The 23,027-nt window shown below is 32.5% G+C and overlaps 1 protein-coding gene across 8 annotated transcripts in view; it reads right to left on the reverse strand.

Annotated features, from left to right (window-relative positions):
• The window catches only part of LOC143176944 (uncharacterized), a 228,003-nt gene that overhangs the window by 57,410 nt on the left and 147,566 nt on the right, over window positions 1-23,027 (reverse strand). For all 8 annotated transcript variants that reach the window (XM_076386283.1, XM_076378550.1, XM_076392967.1 and 5 more), the window contains one exon: window positions 10,961-11,071. In XM_076386283.1, the coding sequence (XP_076242398.1) occupies window positions 10,961-11,071 (111 nt within the window). The remainder of the gene's footprint in view (window positions 1-10,960; window positions 11,072-23,027) is intronic.

The following is a 23,027-nucleotide window of genomic DNA, read 5'->3' on the forward strand; positions in this document are numbered from 1 at the left end:
CTAGATCAAATGGTACGCATATTAATTAAGTCTATCTTGGATTTTCTTAGTTCAAATTGTATAGAACGAATAATAATAGAAATAATTATATGAACATTGCATTATCTCCAAAAATGATTAAACATGTAAAAAAAATGTCACAACTCTTGGTTCGTATTTATATAATACGTAACTTTTTATGTTAAAAATTCCCTAAAATTAACACCTCAGAACGGGAATGCTCCCTTAAAGTCACCTTTGCTTTTCTTTTTCTTTCATTTATACGAACTCACAATATCGATTGTTGTCTTCCTTTGATATGAAAGTTACTTATTTCTCAGTATTACCTAATTATTATGGTTTTTCCAATTGCACGTAACTCTACTTCGAGAAAGTACAGACGATTGTCGATAGAATGATTTTGATTACTCTAATGGCGTACATTTGTACAGTATTTTCTCGTTATTTTCTCACAGTTAATTGGTAGAGCAAATAGAGTTAATAGATAATATCAAAGGATAATTGACTTCAGTTTCGACGAAGATATCAGTCGAAGTATGAAAACAAAACTTCTTTATTCTGGATAATTTGAAGGTGACGTGAACATAAGGCTCCTCTGCAGACGAGGGTCTTTTTGCTGTTGTGGCAATTTGCCGCAGCGCGTTGTAGCCCAATTTTCAATTGTGGTAAACAAGGAAATACGTATGAACGCGGCAACTTAGCGGCACGTTTGCATATTTTCAAAAGAACGCAGACCCTATTTCGTTGCTTTGCGTAAATGTGCTGCTACAATGTCTTTCCTTGTTTTCCACAATTGAAAATTGGGATTATCCTTGCTGCTACAACGCGCTGCGGCAAATCACTGCGGCGACAAAGAAGCTCGTTTGCAGTGGGCCTAAGAGCAACAAGCTTATAACGAGAAAATCCTATATATTGCTTTCCTTGCATAAAATCTAAATTTGTTGCCAGTTTGTGGAACATAAAGATCTGTTTGTGACAATAAAATCAAATTAAAAGAAATTAAAAGAAATCTACTATTAAGAAAATAGCTTTTAAAGATAATATCGTCAGTTAGTACAAGCACCTCTTTTCCATATAAATAATTCTAAAACAGCAAACTTCTGAATGGTGTCACTGTTGCAGCAAATCAGGAGTATATTTATATTATATAATTAAAATATAATTAAATTATATATTATAAGTTACCTACGTTATATTATCTTGTTTTTAAAAGATTAACTTTAAAAAATTGTTGTATCTATGAAAAAATAAATTATTATATCTATGCTTAAAGAAAATTAAAAAGGGCTATCTAATGTACATACTGAATACCTAATGTATGAAAGATTCAAAGATAAAATAATTCTAGTAATAACAAACAGTTAATTTATTTAAAAATCTGAATGAGTTTTCTTATCAATATCAAAGAATGGCAGAAACATCGAAAAATAAATGCTTTGAAAATTTTGTAGGTGTGTATTATGTTTAATATTAAAGAACAGGTACTTGTGTACGTTGTTTTCGAATAATGTCATTAATATTGTCACAAATATTTAACACACTACTTCTGCTACTACTTATTGAAGCATACAATTTTACAGTAAATACATAGATAAATATGTAAATAAATAAAACACTCAAATACATGTAAAACAATTAAGTATTTAAACATATGTGAAATATCGTAATTTATGTAAGGCAATAAAATGTTTTAATAAACAGAAAAATAAAATATACAAAAGTATATTTTAAATTGCAACAAAATTAGCGTAATACTAATATAAAAATTTAATTTAATCTTCGTAATATAATGTCTGAGATATTTTCTATTATTTTTATTATCTATAATCTTTCTTTGAAAGTCGTAACGTAAGTAATAATTTACTTTCATGAAATACTGCATAAAATTACCTTCGCAATTTTCAAAACATATAATCAACCATGTCCGGATTAAAAACGTCAAAAAAAGAAAAAGAAAACAGATAACTGACTTAATGTATTTATTTATTCAAGTCAAGTATGGTTTCGATTAACTTTATAACTTTAAACGGAATTTGAACTTGATTTGAGATAATCTTAATTATATTTCGACACAATTGTTTCGAAACAATTATTTTTTCTCTTATTTTTCACTGAAAGTTATGCTATGAAATTGATCCTTTTATTAAGGTATCAATGTTTAAATTATTCTCATTTGAAGAAGCATATTATTTGGTGTAAAATTTATATATACAAATTACTAAAAATAAATACGATAACTGTATTTAATTTTATAATTATCGATGAGAGTAACAGACATAAGGGAAGTAAAATTAAACTTAATTTTCCAATTTTTTCATCTTTTATCTTCTTTACTGTAAGAAGAATAAGTAGAAGGACATCAATTAAAAATAATTGATACTGATGTCTCACTTCATAGACTGTACAAGTTAGAATATCATCAAGTTTTGGAAAATCTCACAAAATTATTTAACACTTAGGCTTAACCTGCTCGCAAAATCTGCATCCATCTTCCTCTATTTCTTTACTTCTTTATTTTGCAATAAGCTCATTAATCTTTTCATGACCCTTAATGGGTCACTGCTGTTCCGCGCTTTTGTTCAGAAAACGCTGGAGAAACGATCTATGACGGAACGGTGATAAATCACGGAACTGGAACGCTTATAGTCGAATCACAAATCAATGGCACCATATTTCTTTCATGAAATACATCTGAATGGAACGATACGAAATAATTGTTGAACTACGGAAAGGTTTGAAATTAAAAATGTTCTAGAGCATAAATTATTACGGTTGGGAAATTAAGTAGGTATATAACATAGGTAAGTTACATATAATTATATGTATACGTGCTGGACTGATTGTAAATATACATATAAGACTGGTTAAAATAAAGTGAAACATTATAAAAGAATATTCCATTTATAGATCCCTTCTTAAAAAAAAAACTGTCCCTTCTGTTGCACATTTTGCCGCGTCTAATAGTTCAAAGCTTGTCCTAGTAGCTTTTTCATCCAGTGAAGATATTTAGGCGATTCTATTTAAATAGTAATTTTACTTGTACCTTTACTAAACAGTCCATGTTCAGTCTTACGTTAGACCCTACGAAGAATAAATCTAAGTAAAGAAAAATTTTAAAACCCTGATTTAATCAATGAAAATAGTCCTGAAGAATAGAGAAAAAATAGTGCACAGAGGATGGGGACCCAATAAAATGTCAAGGAAATGCTTCGTTCATCCAAGAATTCACTCGTGGCATGTGAGCAACATTCAGGATTGATCGCAGTATGACTCAGAGATCAAACCGCTCATTAATTAAAGGCAAACAAATTCAAATTGCACCGTATTATTTACATGCGCCTCTCCGCTCATGATTTTAATAGATTTCATGGATAATTAAATCCTTTTACTTCATATGAAAGTAAATAATAGACTAACATCAATTAGCCCTTATTTCCCATGTGATATACCGCTTCCGACAATCGCCTTTTAATTTTTGATCCTAATATTCTGCAAAAAAATAATGCTGACGTACTTTATGTCATATGCAACGGAAAATTAACAGATGTTATAGAAAGTATAAGAATCTTTTCAGCAATAATTCTTTTGAAAAAAAATTATATTTCAAATATATTAAGGGAAAAAATGGAAAAAATTCTTGAACCACATGAATTTACGTATCAATTCTAATAGAAATTTTATTCTAATTTGATACAAAATTTATTTATGCTTATTTTTCTAATTTCTTGTTTCCCTGTATTGCTTATTTATTTAAAGTATTTTTAGTAATCTTTTTGTCAAAGGGTTAATTTCTGGCGAACAGATTAGACTTTCTTTTATAGCTATTTCATAAACAATGTGAATTATTGAAATCTGAGGAACAGTTATCATTGAGACATGTAAATCATTATTTCGTAAATATTCCTTCACTTTCCCAAGTTTATAACGAAAAAATATATTACAAAGAAAATAATTTTTGGAATATCATAAAAATTTTGAACGTTTAATTTTCTATTTCTTCAACTCTTGCTTAGAAATTTTGTATTTTCCAATGTATGTACTTATATTCTTAAAACTAAAAATGATTTTAAATGTTTCCTTCTAAGAAGCAATTAGTGTAGGTAGAAAGACGATTTACATTTCTCATAAATTTTACATTTTTCATTGTTTTTCACCATTTATTATTCTCTATATTATGTACTAATATTAGATGCTAAATAGTTGCTTAAGGCCCACAAAACTTCATACGGCCAAAATAAAAAAATAAAAACGAGTTTATTAAATAAAGACCATAATATCTAACTAATTCGCGACACCTTAAGAACCTATTTAATTACGTTCAGACGCTAACTGCTAAAACACACCACGACAAAAATTACCTTACGTCCTTCATTGTTAACTACAAATAAGAACAAAAGAAAAAAATGATTCCACCCTTATACTTCGTTCCACCCTGTTGCATAACTCCATCCTCTAAAGCCTTCAATTCTAAATTGAACTAATTTCGCCGAAAGAAAATGGCACAAGGACTCCTGAGTCTCAAAATCGTCTGACAAATATTTGTTTTTAGGCCTCGCTGATGCCCCGTCCGTTATCGCGCATTCAAAGGTGCTGATAACAAAACGTTGTCTACTTCTTTCGCTAAATGTTTCGCTGAAATTCGAAACGCGAACGTGCGGAAAGGAAAGCCTCAACGCGAGAAGGAGGATAATGAATTTTATAGAAAGAAAATCGCTAGATGCTGAATCAACATCAGTCCCGTTGAAACGCATTCGGTTGACCTTGCTTGACGTCACGTCACCCAACAGTGACTCTCACTTTACCGAGGCCGGCTATATTTTCATACGATAAAGTTGCTTCACCGGTTGCTGTTCGTTCCTTGTTTTAAGCCGCGAACCATTTCGCGAACTTTGGTTACGGTTCCGAGCGCGATTCGTTACCGCGACGTCATAAAATCTTCGATCGTTCCCTCTTTTAAAGAATGTCCTTCGCAATCGTGGGACGTTCCAACGCAACAAATCTGTGGCTGCAAGGCAAAATTACTTCTGTCGCATTTTCAGCAAATTCGTATTCAAGCCTGAATCGAGATGCAAAATAAATGTAGAATTTATATTTGAAGAGAAGAAAAAAGGTATTAAACGAACGAATTTTTTTCACTTAAAAATAGAAGTTTTTCCTTCCCCATTAAGGTCTACAGTTGCATAAATACATTTCACTCAGTTTTTTTTTAGTAAATTTACAGTATTCAATTTTGTTTCTTCACGTTCGTGGTATGAAAGGAAATAGGAAAAATTATATTAATACTTTTTTCATTACTGTTTCTGCTTCTTGATTTAGATGTGTTACAACGTTTTGAAAATTAAAAAATTGAAGTATTTATAGTGTTAGAGTTTTTTTAAGACCGTAGAATTTCTTTTGTGGACCTTTTTCTCATTTAGTGAGCGTTTATAGTGAGGTGTTTGGTGGTAGGTATTAGAAATGTTAAAGGGTGATTCTATACAGTATAATAAGACGAAAATCAAGAATGATATAAATCCGTTTATTGCCTCGTTGCAGAGTTATTAATTCTGGAGAAAAAGCTCGAAATTTGCATGAAATGTGTCTGCCTTAAAATTTATTCTACTGATTACGCTGTGCCTGACCTGGCTAATGCGTGACGGCAGTAGAATAAATCTCAAAGTCAGACAGATTTCGCACATATTTAAAATAGTTTCTCAACAATTAATAACTCTGAAAGGATGCCTTGAATACAATTTTGTCGTTTTTTATTTTCGTCTTTGTCATACGGGATCACAATTACGTTTTTTAATAACGTTGCGTTTATGCAACTTTAGGCCTCAATGGATTCAACGTCAATATCTTGAAAACAATAATATGTGACTTAGGTCATTTTGCTTACAACCACAAAAAGACTGAATAAGTATAGGACTAAGGCTGGGGTTTAAGCTAGTTTATTGTCTTCGATTTTACATCTTTTTCTGTTTCCATGTTTAGTATAGAGATCTTTGCAATCTGAATTACTGAAGATGTATAATAAAATAATACGAAATAAGGGCTACATTTTTTTATTATTACTGGATTACGAACACAGCGTTATTCACGCAACTTGTGCACGTCTATAACTTCCAAAGTATGTGTTGCACAAAAAAATGTTGTATACATAAGTTACATAATTTGAAGGGGTACACTATGTAATACGTTTATTTTTCTTGAAGTAAAAAAGTATTGACCTTTGTTAGCCCTAAACCTAATAGCTAATGAATAGTTTCACTTTATTTCTTGAAAACTTTCTTCGCATAATATCAAATTGGAGACTCAAACTTATCACAGATTTTTGTAAGTCAGCGGATCATGATAGACGTTGTTGTATTAATAAACATTGTCACGTGAACATCGCTGTCCATTCAGAATTAGACCCTATTTCTCTAATTGCGTTTATGAAAATAGGGATTTCCATAAATATTTGCAGTTTAGTTACCTATTACTTATAACTTCTAATTTTGGACAAAAGGTGCTTTTTCGTAGTATTTAGAATACACGAATTAGGATAGTGAAATTTAAATCTTTTTTCCTAATTTCTCCTTGTGTTGATAATAAACCACATGTGCGGTTGATGTAACCACAGATAAGTTATAAAAAAAGAATTACTTTTTCTAATGGTACTTAAACTATGAAATTTGAACCTGATTAATGCTTTTTTAATATCTTTTTGCGTAAGCAACTACACTAAGGCCAAAAACAGATCAGAAATACTTTTAAATTGTATTACTTTAACCTCAAAATTAAAACTTAATTTCTATCAGATTAACAATTTTATTTCGATAATCGATTTCTTGTTCTCCTTTGAAACTGGAACGAGAAACTATTCTACGAACGAAATTCGATTATATCTTAAATTAAGGGATTGACATCTCTAGTCTAAAAAGTATATGTATAAATACTGAATCAGAATTCCTTCAGAATTTGTACTAATACCACAATAAATCTGATAAGTTTGTCAAAGTATCCTTGAGGATGCAAATAGTTCTTGCTATCATATCTACCAAGTTTACAAAGGTAAAATTTAAGTTACGACTACACACTTCTCAGCGTTATATGTGTAGATTGCTCTCCTTTCTTGAATATAAAACATAAATCGTTGTATTCAAAGACAATTATTTCCACTTTAGTAGAATTACAGAGATCTACTGATATAAAAAAAGGAATTTAAAGAATTAAAGAAAAGAATCTTAAACAAGTGACTGACTATTACAGCTGCTAATCTCACATTTTTCCTACACTTTAAATTAGCCTTTAAGTTTCATTCAAGACACACTAGTTCAGTTCGTGACCATACCATAAAAGTTTAACACTCTCGATACAAGATATAATTTAATTTTACGTATGTGATAGTACTAAATGCAGTATTTACAATATTAAGCTTCATATTTGAAGGACTAAAATTATGTGCAAGAATTTTGTCCCACTTTTACCAATTAGAAATGAAAATTACTACTTTTGACAATTAAATGGCAAGTTCCTTTCTTCTGAAATTCAGTGAACATTCTCGATCATAAATTTTCGGTGAATTTTTTTAACTTGTGGGCATACTCTGAAATCACTATCAATACGAAAACTACCACTGTTCGACAGTGCCGCCAACAGCGGATACGCATGATTTAACTTCCCGACGAACTAAATAGATAGATATCAAATTAAAATGGACCCATGCTGCATGTTAAACATTCACTTCGCTTATCGCGTTTAACCTGATAATTACGACCGCTTTTTGGCATACAAAATGCAACCCATAAATATGTATAGGCCAATAAAACACGGAAGTGTAGACTGTCGTTTAAGACTAGTTACGTGAATGAAATTCCGTACATGTACGAGATTACGAGAATATTGACAGCGATAGTGCATACCAGACTAGTTTTAGTACACGTTTATGATAATAATGTTTGTTATAATGGGCAATTGTAATTATGAATCGAAATTTAACTATTAAAACGTAAATTTTATTTTATTTCTTGATAACTAGCAAGCATTTGAATGTAAAACGCGTTGCTTCATTTTCGTTTATTTTTACTTACAGATTATTACTTCACCTTTATTATGCAAAGTTCATTGCATTTATCTTGCAATAAAGAAAAGTGGTTGAAACTTGTATAAGTTGCTTTTGTTGTGAGATCTAATATTTGATGGATGACAAAATCAATTTAGCTCAGGAATTTTTTTTTACCTACTGACTCTATAATTCTTCTAATTCTTCTAAAAGAATTATCTTTTGTATTTTTTTTTCTTGATATTCATATTGGTTTTATCTCATCTGACATGTAAAGTAAGCAATGTCCCAGAGCATGTAGGTACTATTCGTGTCCCTTTAGAAGTTTTCTGGAAAGCATTAGGGACAATGCTTCTCAGGGAGTTTCTTATGGAAGACGTATAATACCTGGTCAAAAAATACTTCATTTCCTGGTTTCTACACCTTACCAGGAATTCATAAAATCCGAAAAAACAATGTTAGAAAGGAATGGAACCAGACATCGAATAGAATAAGGATCCATAATGTAACCAAAGATTTTTATCGACAAAACACGAACACTGATCCAAATAAGAAAGAAAAAACAGTTGTGTCTTGTCTAAGGATAAGGCACTCCAAAATTACACATGAACATGTACTCAACAAAGCAGAATCATTTCAATAACTGCTGTAAGTCCATAACGACCCGCCATTTCCTACACAAATATAACTTTGAAATCCAAAAGACGGAAACCTGAATCACCTCAGATACTGCTCTGACCACAAGAGAAGACATAAAGAATGAATATCATTAAAAGCTTAATTGAATCAAACCTATTTCATAAAATCTAAATATTCCACAAAGAGAATCCTGTCGCTAAGGTCCTAGATGTTGGTACAACGTTAAACCCTCAAATAAAAACAAATACTTTATTGAAACCGATACATTTACCCCTAATGATTTCCAGGAGACTTCTCATGCGATATGCATATACATCATACTTTCAATGCAAATCTTTCCTCAGCTTCATTAAGTTTTGGTAAAGCTCTAACGAATTCCTAGCATTCTGTTCTAAATGGACACGAGTAACAAATCTAAAAAACATTATGCAGTGTTGCATTCATAGGACGAAGTCAAGCAGCAAATGAGCATCATAAAATATGAGATCTCTCCCCGCTACTCTAGCTACCAAGCTCCAAAGAGATTTGTGCCTGTTCATAAATTATATCTAATGAATAAATTAAATATATAGATATATTATACAGCGGCTCGTGACATTCGGTGAGATGAATTTCCATTAAGCCATCCCATTAAACGATCCCATTAAACTTCCTCGGAACATTCAGGACATCAAACGCGACACGAGCCAAGACATCCCCAATGAATCCGAGACGACACCGCGCTCTTGCGGAATTAACTCCAATCCAATTCAGCTTGAGTCGAATGCATATTTAACGTCCTCTCGGTGAACGATTTAAAACTGCGCTGCACTTTACGATCGGGCGAAGAAAGAGGTCCCCAAAGACCGCGAGCCCTGTGTCAGGATCGTTGGGACGCACAGAGGACTGCCACATGTACCAAATTTCACGAGCTCGAACGACGATGGTGCGCCTCCAGAATGCTGCTGCTCCGAAAGAATTCACGAACTAACGCTAGTAAAAGTTCCTTACAGCTGTCACAATTGCGAGAAGCAAGAATGCTATTTGGTCAGAGGTTCTAACGTTGAGCCAGACCACGAGGTTTACGGCGAGATCGACATCCCTTTCGGAGCCTAAGTAGTTTCTTTAGAGGTTGCTGAAAGTTTGCTGAACTCTTTTTCTGCCTTAAAATTGACATATCGGCTTTGAGAATTTCCTGAGAAATATCTTAAGCCAATGTTTCGGCTTTCCATTTTTAATATAATTTAAAAACGTGTAATAATGCTTTATTTTTATAAAATAATTTACTATAGTTCAAAATATGCCTACTGATCTGGAATGTCTGTATTTTATCAAATTTACAAAGACATGTTTATTTTAATAAATATCTAAAATATCTAGATATTTTAATAAATATCTAAATATCTATCTCCAAAAATGCAAATTTTCTAAGGCATTTCTGTGCGTTACCTGAAAAACTTTAAGATACTAAAAGGGTTAAAAGCAATTTTTTGGAGTTATATTTTATTTCTAAAAGAAGAAAAAGCAAGCATTCGTTTTGTAATGGCAGTGAAATTATAGGGTCTGTGTATGAGAGATAGAGAAGAATCCTAAAGCAACAGAAAATATTTTGGTAATGCGTAGATATGATAAATATACATTTTCTACAAATGAGTTGCTCATTTGCCAAATCGCTTAATACCACAAAATAAAAATATTTTTATTTATTTTAAATATGAAGAGTTAAACATAAACCAACTGTTTTCACACTAAAATTTTGTAATATTTAAAAAGTGGATTTAATCACTTTGGCTCGTGAACAGCTCAAGTAAAAGGCGGAAACTTTTACATAACTAGTTCTAATAATTCTAGAAAAGAATAGAATACAATAGAAGCAAAATATTTCAGAACTAAATTAATCGCTCTTTAAGATAATTCCTTATAGGAAATTACTTTGTTAGTTTCCTATAATTATAAATAACGCAAAATTCTTGGATGAATAGAAGCTCATGAAGCTTTATTAAAATGTAAAGGAAATTATGAACTCATGGTTGTATTTCTATACTTTAACATTAGCCTGATATCGGTATAATACCTATTGAATCTATTGGAGATCAAATTTTCTTTAAAACTAATAAAAGAAATTTTGTTTTAAGCAAATATCGTTACTGTTTTTTCATCACTTCTGCAGTATTTATAGTTTTAAGACACAATGTATCAAGAAATGTATTCGCTGAATGCAGAATGACAAAGATTGCATGCTGTTTCGATTCGTGCTAAGAAAAGCACGGTTTTTGATTCCATGAGATTTAGGGAGAACCAAAAGTTTTTACTCACATCTTCGACTCAGAAACCTTGTCATCCGGTTTCTTTCTTTTCTTGGTACTGTTGCCAGTAATCGGACTCATTTTGACCCACAGCGGGTCCTGTAGTTCACACGGGCTAGGCCTGCAACAGAAAATACAGAACATAATTGTAGGATGATGTGAGCAACTGGATATTTCGAAATTAAAAGAATTCTGTTCTAAAGAAGTGTTTCTTTAATGATTCAATTTTCGTCAAATTTTGTTTCACGAACCTTGATAATTCATTCTTCTATTCATAAATTTCGAACAATTGTGTTAAGTCATATTTAATTGCTAGTTATTTTAGAAACTAATTAATAATTGTACTTGCACATGGAGATTAGAAATAACGAGCAAAATTAATATTTATATTGAAGATATTTTAATCCTTAGAATATAAAGATAACGTCACTTGAAACCTTTAATAATATTTCTCCAACTTGAGCTATTGCAAGTTCTCAAATTTTTAAATTTCTAAATTTTCAGATTTTTGAATATTTAAAATACGTAAATCTTCCGATTTTTAACAGATATTTAAAATACATATTTTTAATTTCTCAAATTTTTAGATTAATGAGTTAAATATTAAAAGCTTCCGAATTTTCGAACACTCAAATTTTCAAACATTTAAAATATTAAATCTTCAATTTCGCAATGTTACTAATTTTAATCTTTGAAACATTCAAAACTTTGAAATTTTCAAATTCTTAAATACACAAATTTTTATTTTCACATCTTTAAAGTTTTTTGTCTTATCGGGATGGTATTCTGTCTCGAAACCGAATTTTTTTGTGGGTTCGGGAACTTATTGTGGATTCTTGATATTAAGTAACTAAATTATAACCGAAATGAAATTTCGATTCTATTTTTGCTCTCATTAAGCACATCAAATTTATTTAGGATTTCTATGTAAGATCAAAATTATTATCAGTTTACAATAGGAGTCCCATTGAAGGACTTATGTCTATAAAAGTCTTAACATATGCTCAGGGCCTTCCGAAACAAACATAAACGAAAACAAGCTACTCTTCCTTTCAGAAAATAGTACTAACTTAAATTCATTATTACTGCAAAACGCAAGCAAATCAGATACTTCATGATAGGACATTTTGTGATCCAATTGATCCTACCACTCCCTAGAATATTGAAACTTATCCATGTTACAACCTCTATATAAAGAACTATATTTTATCAGTACCTTTTATTTAATTCGATAGCAAAATAAGCAAGCTCCCGGGCCGAAAAAGAATTTCGGTTTCAGGACCAAATAACATCTATTTCCAGGACATTTGTAAAGTTGAAATTTAATTTATCTTTTATAAAATTAATTAAAAAATCAAAAAGAATTTCGATTTTTAAAATAAGACCGCTTTGTAAAACCAGTAAATAAGGTTCTTAAAACGGCATCAAAAAGAAAGACCGAATTAAATATGGTCTATTGGAAAAGGTATACCAAAATCAAAATGAATTTTGGTTTCGAGATCAAATACCATCCCTGATATTTATCCCTGCTTTTGGTTCCCATTTTCTGTAACTTCATTATTTTGTCTTTAATACTAAGATAGTCTGTCTTGGTATAATCAGAATTAAATAGCAAAGCTCATAAAGCTTAAGGTTTCATCTAAACCTAATTCAAATCTGATTTGCTTCAAGTTTCATTATACCAATTTTTTGTAGTAAAACTACCAATCTCAATGCAGAAAACAATTACTTAGTGAAACTGAAAACGAAATTATCGCATAGGTTATTGAATATATTATATTTTTCCCGCGCTGACGCACGCTAACAAGTTTTATTGTATATTTTGCCAAGGTTGTCAGTCGTTTCCATAGTCGTGCGGGTACTTTATAAGTTCGTTTATCGACATATAACAGACCTCCCATCGCATGTTGCATTGTAATGCCTGGTAGAATTCGCATTGCGTACGAAGGGACGCAAGACAATTATGGTCAAGGATATATGTATGACTATAACCTGCAGGAACAGATGCATATCATCCATGAGATGATAAATTACACATACGTTTATTTCGTTATTTAATTTGCAACGTTTAATGAGATAACAAAATTATTTCTGTAATTTTGATTATCATCTAGTCACTCGTGGTATTACGTATTGAATTGAATATTGATAATATATAGTTCTCGCATTGTAACTATTTTAAAATAACATTTCAAGATCAAAGTAATTGCCATATCAAATATTTGACACACAATAATCAAATATTTGACAGAAAAATATCCGGTATTAGATAAAGTTATTATATAACTTTATTAAATAAAAGGGTATTAAATAAAAGTTGCCTGTACAGGCTTAACAATTGATAGACCAAATGTTACCAATAAAATGGTAGTGGCCAATAAAATTGTAACGGTCTTAAAAAATACAGTTCGTTGAACATATAGGTAGACTGTAAACATGGTAGTTACGCTAAGGTGTTTTATGACATGAGACTTGCAGCTTTTATGGCCACTAATATAACAAAAATTCCGAAAAAAAGGACTTTCATTCTACGTCAATAAAAGCATAGAATAAAAATAAAAACACAATTCAAAACAAACATGAATCCTGTCACAGTTTAATAACGATATAATTTTTAAACATGCAAAGAAATATATATTAATAGCACCAACTTATCCACTTGTAGTTCGTATCTCTCTTGTCAAATAAACAAACAAAATCGGTTTTTCCAAATAATTTAAAAGTATGGAAAAGCTACGAACTTACAATAAATGTATCCTGTAGTATTAAAAATTCGGTAAAAGAAAATGCAAATTAAGTCTCATCTTAGTCTACGCGAATGCAGCTATAATACTTAATAAATTATCGACAACAGTAATTCAATGGAGTAAATTAAGGATTAGATTATTGAAAATTCCATCATTTCCGACACATGATCATCGTGACTTATCGATCTACTTAATAAAACGATATTACGATATAAGTTACGAGGCCTATATTTTATCCTTGCATTGTCATATACAATCAGTTTTGTAGCTGGATAATCCCACGTAACGACATCGTTTCGTAATCGATCAGAACCGAACAAGTAATTATTGAAGCTAATTCTAATTGACCGCAATAATTTGTTTCTGACTCGATGAAATGAAACGTCTCGAAGATGCGGATATATTAATCAGCAAACGGTAGGTAGGCAATAAACAAGAGAGGGCAGCTGCAAAACGAGTAAACGTACGCGGCTGATAGAACGCAGATAGGTAAGCATTACACGGTTAGTTGCGTCTGCAGATCTGCCTACGCAAAATTTTCCTCTGTGCCCTCCTCGCGATGCGCGATATCGATAAAAGTCATGGGGTCAAATTGCGAGGCGTTTCTCACGGTTCGACAACTTAAAATCCCGCTAGAACTATCCCAAGACCATATTCTACCATCCTTTTCCTTTTCTAAGCTTCAAACTTGTAGAGGTCTCTGCGAAAATCGATCTTCGACTTTCAGCATGTATTTTTTTTTAAGGCTTGTTTAGATTAGTAAAATTACTTGAATTTAAACTATTTGTATTTAAATAGTTTGATATCAAGTATGTTTACACAGGAGAAGTTACTAGAAAGATTCATTCAAATTATCGAAGTTACTTGAAGTGAAGTCGCTTCTGTTCAAGTAACTTTACATCAAGTTTGTGCTCACACAAGTCATGTTATTTGAACTTAAGTATGGAGGTACACATCAATCAATGTGTATTTCAGGACAAGAAAAAGTTGGAGGGATCTCAACTTCACTTGAAACTCGAAAAAATATTTCAAGTCAAGTGAATAACACGTTCACATTGGTCAAGTTGCCTCGAATTACTTGAATTCGAGTAGATAAGTTGTCTAACCTAAACGAAGCATTAAGGTGAATAATTTGAGGAAACTTGTTCCTAAAATATAAAGTTGAATTCTATGATTTCCATGTAATTTATGGGACTATAAAATTTTTATACTATTCTCTAATAAAGTGTTGGAGATACCGCAATGGAAATATTTAATTAACCTCAACTATTCTAGAAAGTAGTGGAGCTTTCAGCATGGATGCTTGCAGATTTTTTGACAAGCTAAGTAGACGAAGTTCTGCGTCATTTTAGGATGATTTGAAAACTGGAATAGATATATGTATTTAAGATCTAGAAAGTGTTATGTTTGAGTGTTTTGAAAGTGTTGTCTACCATCCCACTGTTGTCATAACTTGCTAAAAAAATTCTTATGAGTAATAGTTATTTTTAGTTACGAATTGATTCCACACTGTATTTTCAAGGAATATGTCAGAAGATGAAAAGATTTCAAAGAGGCTTCCAAGACTTTGGAACACTCAAAACGTTACACAACTCTTCTCTTTTAATCATAACTATTTTGCAGTAAGACTTAAGATTTCTTAAATTATGTTCCTCTACGTAGATATCTCTGACTTTTATCCTATCGCTAATTCTTATCCCCCATTCTAGGTGATAAGAATCAGGAAATTATTTTCCTTATTACTTTTCTGTAGTTCGAATTACAGAAAGATAAACTATGTATGTTACGAATTCCTGAAAGGTCGAACTAATAGATTCCTAAAATAAGAAGTAAAGAAAATTAATAATTTTATTGGTGGTATTTCTTGAATTTTCAGTTTGTCAATGAGATATACGAGCAAATACATATTGTATGATAAATCATTTACATTCTACATTGTAAATTTCACGTTATAAGAAGTACAGTATATCACTAATAATTCACTGGACATGTGCACGATATTTATTTGTTCATATATCATGTGTTGTTTCATTACAGCCAATGAAGATTTATGCAAAGATTTTGGTCATATTTCAATTCTTAAAACAACACAGTTTCAAAAGTTTCGGACTCTTAGAACGTTTCGGATTCGAGTCTCAAGAATTTTTAAATTAGGTTTCAACCCACCCACAATCAAAATAGATCTGGAGTCTATCGTTTGAGAATTAATTCGGAGAGGTTCTTCAAACCTCTGATTCAAATTCTTTTTGGTTATTTTCCAGGAGAGCAGAAAAACAATTGGAATTACCCATTCTTTAACATACTAGGTATTTCAAGTATAATACTTTATACTATTAAATCTCCTTCACTTACACTACCGTGTATAACGATTTAGGCACTTTCATATTATTGGAAGTGCATGAAACACATTTTTTTATTCACTCTAAGTGATATCAAATACTATTCTCATCAGTATTTACAAATCTTAGACAATCGTCGTCTGTGATAAAGTCTGTAACCAAAACTATATTAGAGAATTCTACTTGAAGTGTATTTTATGCATTTCCAATAATATGAAAGTGTCCAAGTACTTAAGCATAGCGTATAATGTATCATAGATTTCTATAATTCTAATAAAATGAAGAAAAAGCAATAAGGTGCTAAATAAAACTTAATTTCAGACAAATGGACTTGGATTAGCTTTCAGATACAGATTTGCAGGTCATTGTCTAAATCCAATCCTCGCCACCAAATGTTCCTACGTGGGACAGCATGCCTCGAGCGCGTGTGGCCTAAAACGTGAGACCCTCGACAATTTAGCACGGTGTACTTCTAGAAATTCTCAAGCAATTTCTCTCCCGCAAATATAGCCGGCAGAGCGCGGGCGTGTTACAAAGGAACAAATTAGACACGTACGTTAATCTTTCGTCAGGCATCCCGACGTATGTAGTTGCTACCCGACGTCACGCCTAATCACCCCAGCTCGCCACGCCATCCGCTCCGCTCCTCGTACCAGTTGGCTCGATGTCATTGCGATAAAGACGCTGCTTCTGGCGCGTTCGCCAGAACAACCGATCCACAGGCCACTGTTTTCGGAAGCAGATACACGGGCTCTGTGACAGTGATCCTGATACAACCCTGCGAACCTGCCTCTATAAAACCTGACCTTTGGCGTCATGGTCTACCAACGCTCGATTGTAAAAACCCGCACCAGGGCAATCTCGAGGGATACGCGAGAGCTTGGGTTTCTTCTTCCGATTCGAGACTTTCGTTCTTCTTTCTCATCATTCGGACGAGTGACTGCGCGTGACGTAGCGTGGCAAAGCAACTGATTGGGAAGTGGTAGCAACGCTAGATGAATTGGAGGCACAGATCGCGGGTCAATCTATGACGAAATCGAATTTCTTGAGGCAACGAAATTGACTGTCAATGTTTTTTATCCTAGAGATACGATTATTGCTGATCTGTTGATATCTTTGTTATTGGTGACTGCTTAACCACAAGTGGTCTAGATTGAAGAGAGATTTCGTAGGTTGAGTCATGAAATTTATACATATCTTGCTTTTTTCTTTGGACATTCTATAATGTAATACAAAATGACTATTGTACTCTTATTTTCTGTGGCAACAAATTTTTTCTAGATTTTTTTTGAATAACATCGCTAAGATCACTTTTAAGTATTTAATACATCATTTAAAATTCTTATCTTATAGATTAGCATGAAAACTGCAAAAGATTTTATACCTTATATTGAAATCGAACATATAAGCTGACTGCAGACTTGATAAAACACCTTTTGCAACGACGTAATTATGAACGTGTGTTTAATATGGATTAAATGTACCGTAAGTGCATTGCGTATCTCATAAAATAATCTGCTTTGCACCATTCAAGTTTCACGATACAATAAGATGTTTTCATAACGTGCATCATTACTGCGTTTGTTTTGCTGAGGATTTAAACTTTATATAATATATATAAATCACAAAATTTTCTCTGCGAGGTAAAATCATTCTAATGAAGAGATTGCAAACGACGAAATGCTTCATGAAAAACTATGAAAAAAGGTATTTCCTTATTTATATTATTCTATAAATGTGTGTACCTACATATCGCATTCAGCCTCCAACAATTATTATACATACAGTTTTTTATTTTTTTTTAAGCTTACTGTATACAATGCAAAGACACTGTACACGGATGTGACTTTGAAAAGGCGCCTTTAAATCGCTGCTATTCTATGAACCCCGTTCACCTAAGTTCACGATACAACAATTGCGAATGCGAGGAGGGAGCTCTGAGTCATTCAAGTTGCAAGTAAAATACGAAACTTTTGCTGTTCATACATAAACACGTGGAGAGCGATGAATTTGGAACGATATGATAAATAGCTTATTTTACATTAATGAATGTTATGTCCCGATTTTTTTACGATCATGTTTTTCTTTGTTTTCCCAATTACAAACAACGAAGACAGACATATGATCGCAACGAGATTATGCGTCAAAATATCGCTTATGTGCATCGGACCTAAAAGTTTATACAAAAGACTGAAATACGTATGAACGAAAGTATTGTTAAAAATAAATGAAAATTATATGATTCATCCTGTAAATAATGAAAACGAATAAATCTACTCGTTCAGTATACAGAGTGTTTCTGAATAGCATGACATAACTTTAAGAGGTAATTCTAGTCACTAAAATAAGACAAAAATCAAGAACAACGATTTCGCGTTCGAGGCTTCGTTTCTTAGTTGTAAGCGTCTAAAAATCTGGTGGAAATCACCAGAAATGAGCCTGCGCGAAGAGTTCAAGCAGTGGTTGTCCACACGACAGTGTAGGTCACACCATCAGCTGATCTGTTCCCTCGCTGCGTCAGGGCTACACTATCGTGCAGACAACCACTGCTCCAGGCTTCCACGCGAGCTCTTTTTTTGGTGATTTCCACCAGACTTTTAGACACTTGTAACTAACAAATGAAACCTCAAATTGCGAAATCGTTATTCTTGATTATCGTTTTATTTTGATATCTAGCATCACCTCTTAAAGTTATGTCGTGATGTTCAGAAACACCCTGTATAAAAATACAGTCGCTACTAATATAGATACTTTGAGCAAGCTGCATAATTGCTGACATAGAACTACTAAGTATCATTTTTCGTTGACACTGTTGCATACAGTAACTAGTTCTGTTGCCTACATACATAATACCAGGGACAACAGTATTTAGAATAATACAAGTAAAACACATTATAACATGTTTTCGATAATGTTTCATGATTTTTCGTGTAGTTAAGATTTTTAATATTTAAAATTTAATAGTTTTCATTTCTGTATAGAATGGAATAAAATATCATTTATGTAATGCTCGAAGGATTAAATATTTCAAAATGTATATTCTAATAACACAATATTTTTATCGAAAGCTACGAATGATATTTAATCCAGCAATTCAATAAATAAGAACGTAATATATTTCATGGGATTTATTATGCGAGACTTTCGTTCAGTATTAACACACATCTTAATTAAATACATCGTTAATTAATAGCGTATCAATTAATACCGTCCTTGGCACGTGTATTATACAAGTAAAACATAAAATGCTACTATGCGCCTTTTATAAACAATCTATTTAACGTGAAAAACAGCAAGTAAATATAAAGTTATTTTCTCGTAATAAATATCAATGTCATTAAGAATAACATAGGTAAAACAACAAGTTTCTCAGTGATACACGTTTAATTTTAGTAATATACATTTGCAAAAATGAAAGGGCAAGAAAAATATAAAAAATGCTAAATTAAGAGTTCTGTATCAATCTCTTAAGACCCAATTAATACAGTAAATGACGCCCAACCAAATCAACCATAGAATATATAGTAAATCAGAGATGTCCTCGATACATTAATGCAGTCTCATTAGATTAACGAAAATGATCCTTATTACCACTTTTGGGGAGCAACTCAACCAAGGAATCGTTCTGGTCACTTTACACTACATTACATTACACTAGATCCACAGATCATCTAACGATGAGCCAATTATGATAAATAAAATGTATATAATTTCTATTCTATATAAGCGAGAAGATTTTCATTAGGTTGACAAGATTTTGTTGGCAAAAATCAGTTCAAAGACAAGATCACTCTGAGTACGGAATGTAATCCACTGGTACAATAAAAAATATATTCAATTGTAAGCGATTAATGCATCTCTTTTTACATTCTTTCTAAAATTCACAACTATCATTCTCTATTAACGTAAAACAATCCGATTGAAACCATGTTTAAAATCATTTTCATCAAAAAAATCTTGCCAATCCGATGAAAACCTCATCAACAGAGAATACCTAGACATTGCAAAAATTCCATGTTACATGCAACACTGAAATGCGTGATGTTAACCAAAAAGTTTGATATTTCTTCTGCTTTCATTTTTCGTTCCTCTCATTATTCATTTTACTTTATTCGTCCTTGAGGGCATACCTTTATCCCACAAGTTTCACAGTTTAACCGCTGCCAATATAAAATCGCGTCAGTATAGCGGTGTATCGCTGTATTACCCGCGAAAACAAATAAAAGAAAGCTTTTCCCCAGCCAGAAGCCTCTCAAGTCGATTCTTTCTACCATCTGGTTATAATTTGCTCCACGTGGACGAAAACAGCGCGTGCTTTCGCTATTCGCTCTCTTCCCACGCGATCCTTTGATTGAGCTCTCGCAACGCTGCTGTGTCTCGGCATCGCTCTTTTCACGTTTCATCAACTGGCTTCACCCTGAATCGGCAAGAAGAACGACCTGCTGTCGTACGTCATCAAGGAATCACCTAACTAGCTATCCACAGTATTCCCCGATTGTGAAAGCCACGATTTCCAAACAAAAGCCAGACACAAGCGCGCCGAGGGAAAATTGTGATTACAGGTAATCGTCAAAATTGCAATCCCACTTGGAGATAGGTTTGAAACGTCGGATCACGGGAAACTTAATTGATAAACGCCACGAGTGAAGGTTAATTACGGGACATGTGATCCTAACGAGAGAATTAACCGACGACTACGCGATTCAATCAACTTCGTTCATCTTTCCCTTCCGACATTCGATCGTACTTCAAGTCTACAATTATCGCATACTCTTTTCGTTTCAATCAGCTTAGCGTGATCTTTCCTTTCTCTGGTGCGCGTTACACGTCTAACAATCGAATTCCACAGTCATGTGACTTTGCACGGAGCGATGTTTTATGTACGATCTCCAGTTTAATTGAAAACAATTAAGCTGGCCAGATTTGGGGTTCGATAGGGATGGAGAGATATTCGTTACGGTGCTGCCAACCGCGATGATGGATGGTCCCGATATGAGTGTATTGATATACGGGTGCTAGATGGATCTATAAAGAATTTTAGCGAGCCAGGTGCTAATGATACTTGGTCTACAGAAGGTGCTTGGAGTTTTTGATGAAATTAATATTGAAAATTCTTTATGTCTAAATTTTATTGTACTATAACTAGCAAATACGGTATAAACTCATAATTCGGTGTAAGCGAGTTCCTACAAGATATAAGGCATCTTGCTGGGGCCAACGTATGTGAATGACTCGTTTTTATTTAGTCAAAGTTGAGAACAATGGAAAAATAATTTTGAGATATGATCGTATAGCGATGTGAGTTCATAACAAGAAAATTCACTTGGAAAAATGAGCATTACATCCCAAACAGTTGGAAAACACTTGTGAAACATAAATAATACAATAGTTAATTAATTAAAATTTTAAGACTAAACGTATTACGCGAATTTAAAAATATATAGGCACAAATTTTAACAATTTTAATTTAAACTGTTTATGATAAGTCTTACTTTTGAAAAGAATCAGAAATAGCTTCCCCTTATGGCAAAATGGCATTAAAACACCTCAGTTTCTAATATATATAGTTATCAGTGTACCAAAACAGAATTTACCTAAAAAACTACGAAGAGAAAATTACTAGAATTACATACAAATGAGCTCGACGAGCATTTACAGAAATTTTTCAAGCGAATACAGAAGCCAATTATTACATATCAAGGATATTACTTACAAGAATATTAACAGATTTACTCGATCTTAAATGAGGTAAGCACTTCTTTTAAAACATATTCTCAAAATTGAATTTTCATGCAAGTGATTCGATGAACAGTTGCCTACATAATTACATCACTAATTATCGAATTTCTTAATGGTATAATACCCAATTATTGTTATTTTAATGTAAATATGTTTATACATTCAAACATTACCTAATGGAACAAAAATATGAATTTACGTACACCATTATGAAAATGTATTTACAAACATATTATTGTTGTAGTATTATTTACAAAAATGTATAATTAATAATCAAATATTAACTGTTCATTCATCAATTATTACAGCACAGATGTACCCACGCATTCCAACGAAAATATTATTTCGCGGGGCAAATGATTCGACTGTAATCGATACTGTTCCTGGCGGAGTGTTGAACGAATAACTGTTTCGAAAAATTGCTGACACATACTCCGATGACTGATTTGCATTACACTTGCACCACTACGAAGTGAGAGTTCGGTCAGGAATCGAAAGTAAGGTCGATGAATCATATACCGATAGATGGGACTGTCAATAAAGAAACGAATTACCGAAAGGAATCTGATTTCGACAAATTGATATTTATAATGTGCTTCTTCGCACACATCAAGATAACACGTAAATGTGCCCCTGCAATCGCTCGATTTGATAAATTGTATTTAGGACCGTGTCCACAGAAGATGCGCATGATCGTGAACCGTATTCGAGGCGAAGCAATTAAGTTTTTCGATGGATATTTCGATACAGGGACAAAGAAGGAATTTCAATGGACTAGCACAAAGACTTGTTACAAGCGCATGGAAACTCGGTGGGCGTGCCCGATCGAAGTTCGAATTCACGGTGGAGCATTTTATTTCTCTGTTGAATCTGATGTTGGTTTCATTTGCTTCACTATCTGCGTGTAAATTTGTTACTTTAGAACCATATGTATGTTATAACGCGTACGACGTGTAACTGAAGGAATTAAGTAGAATAGAATGATTAAAAAAATACATTGCCTAATTTTAATCCTTACTCTGAAAACGGGGATCATTTGTGTCTGGCATTTTTGAAAAGACCGCATATTTCCTAAAGAAATGAATATGCAAACTTAGATAAACAAATTACTGCATATATTCTTTCTTTGAATCTCAATTTAGAATGTTTAAAGATGTTACATGAACTTTTTTCAGGTTCTTTTAAAGATCCATACAGAAATGTATTAGATACAAATGATCCCTACTTACAGAATGAGGTAACCGAAAAAGAT

This window comes from Calliopsis andreniformis, chromosome 1, assembly GCF_051401765.1.
Source record: "Calliopsis andreniformis isolate RMS-2024a chromosome 1, iyCalAndr_principal, whole genome shotgun sequence".
NCBI lineage: Eukaryota > Metazoa > Arthropoda > Insecta > Hymenoptera > Andrenidae > Calliopsis > Calliopsis andreniformis.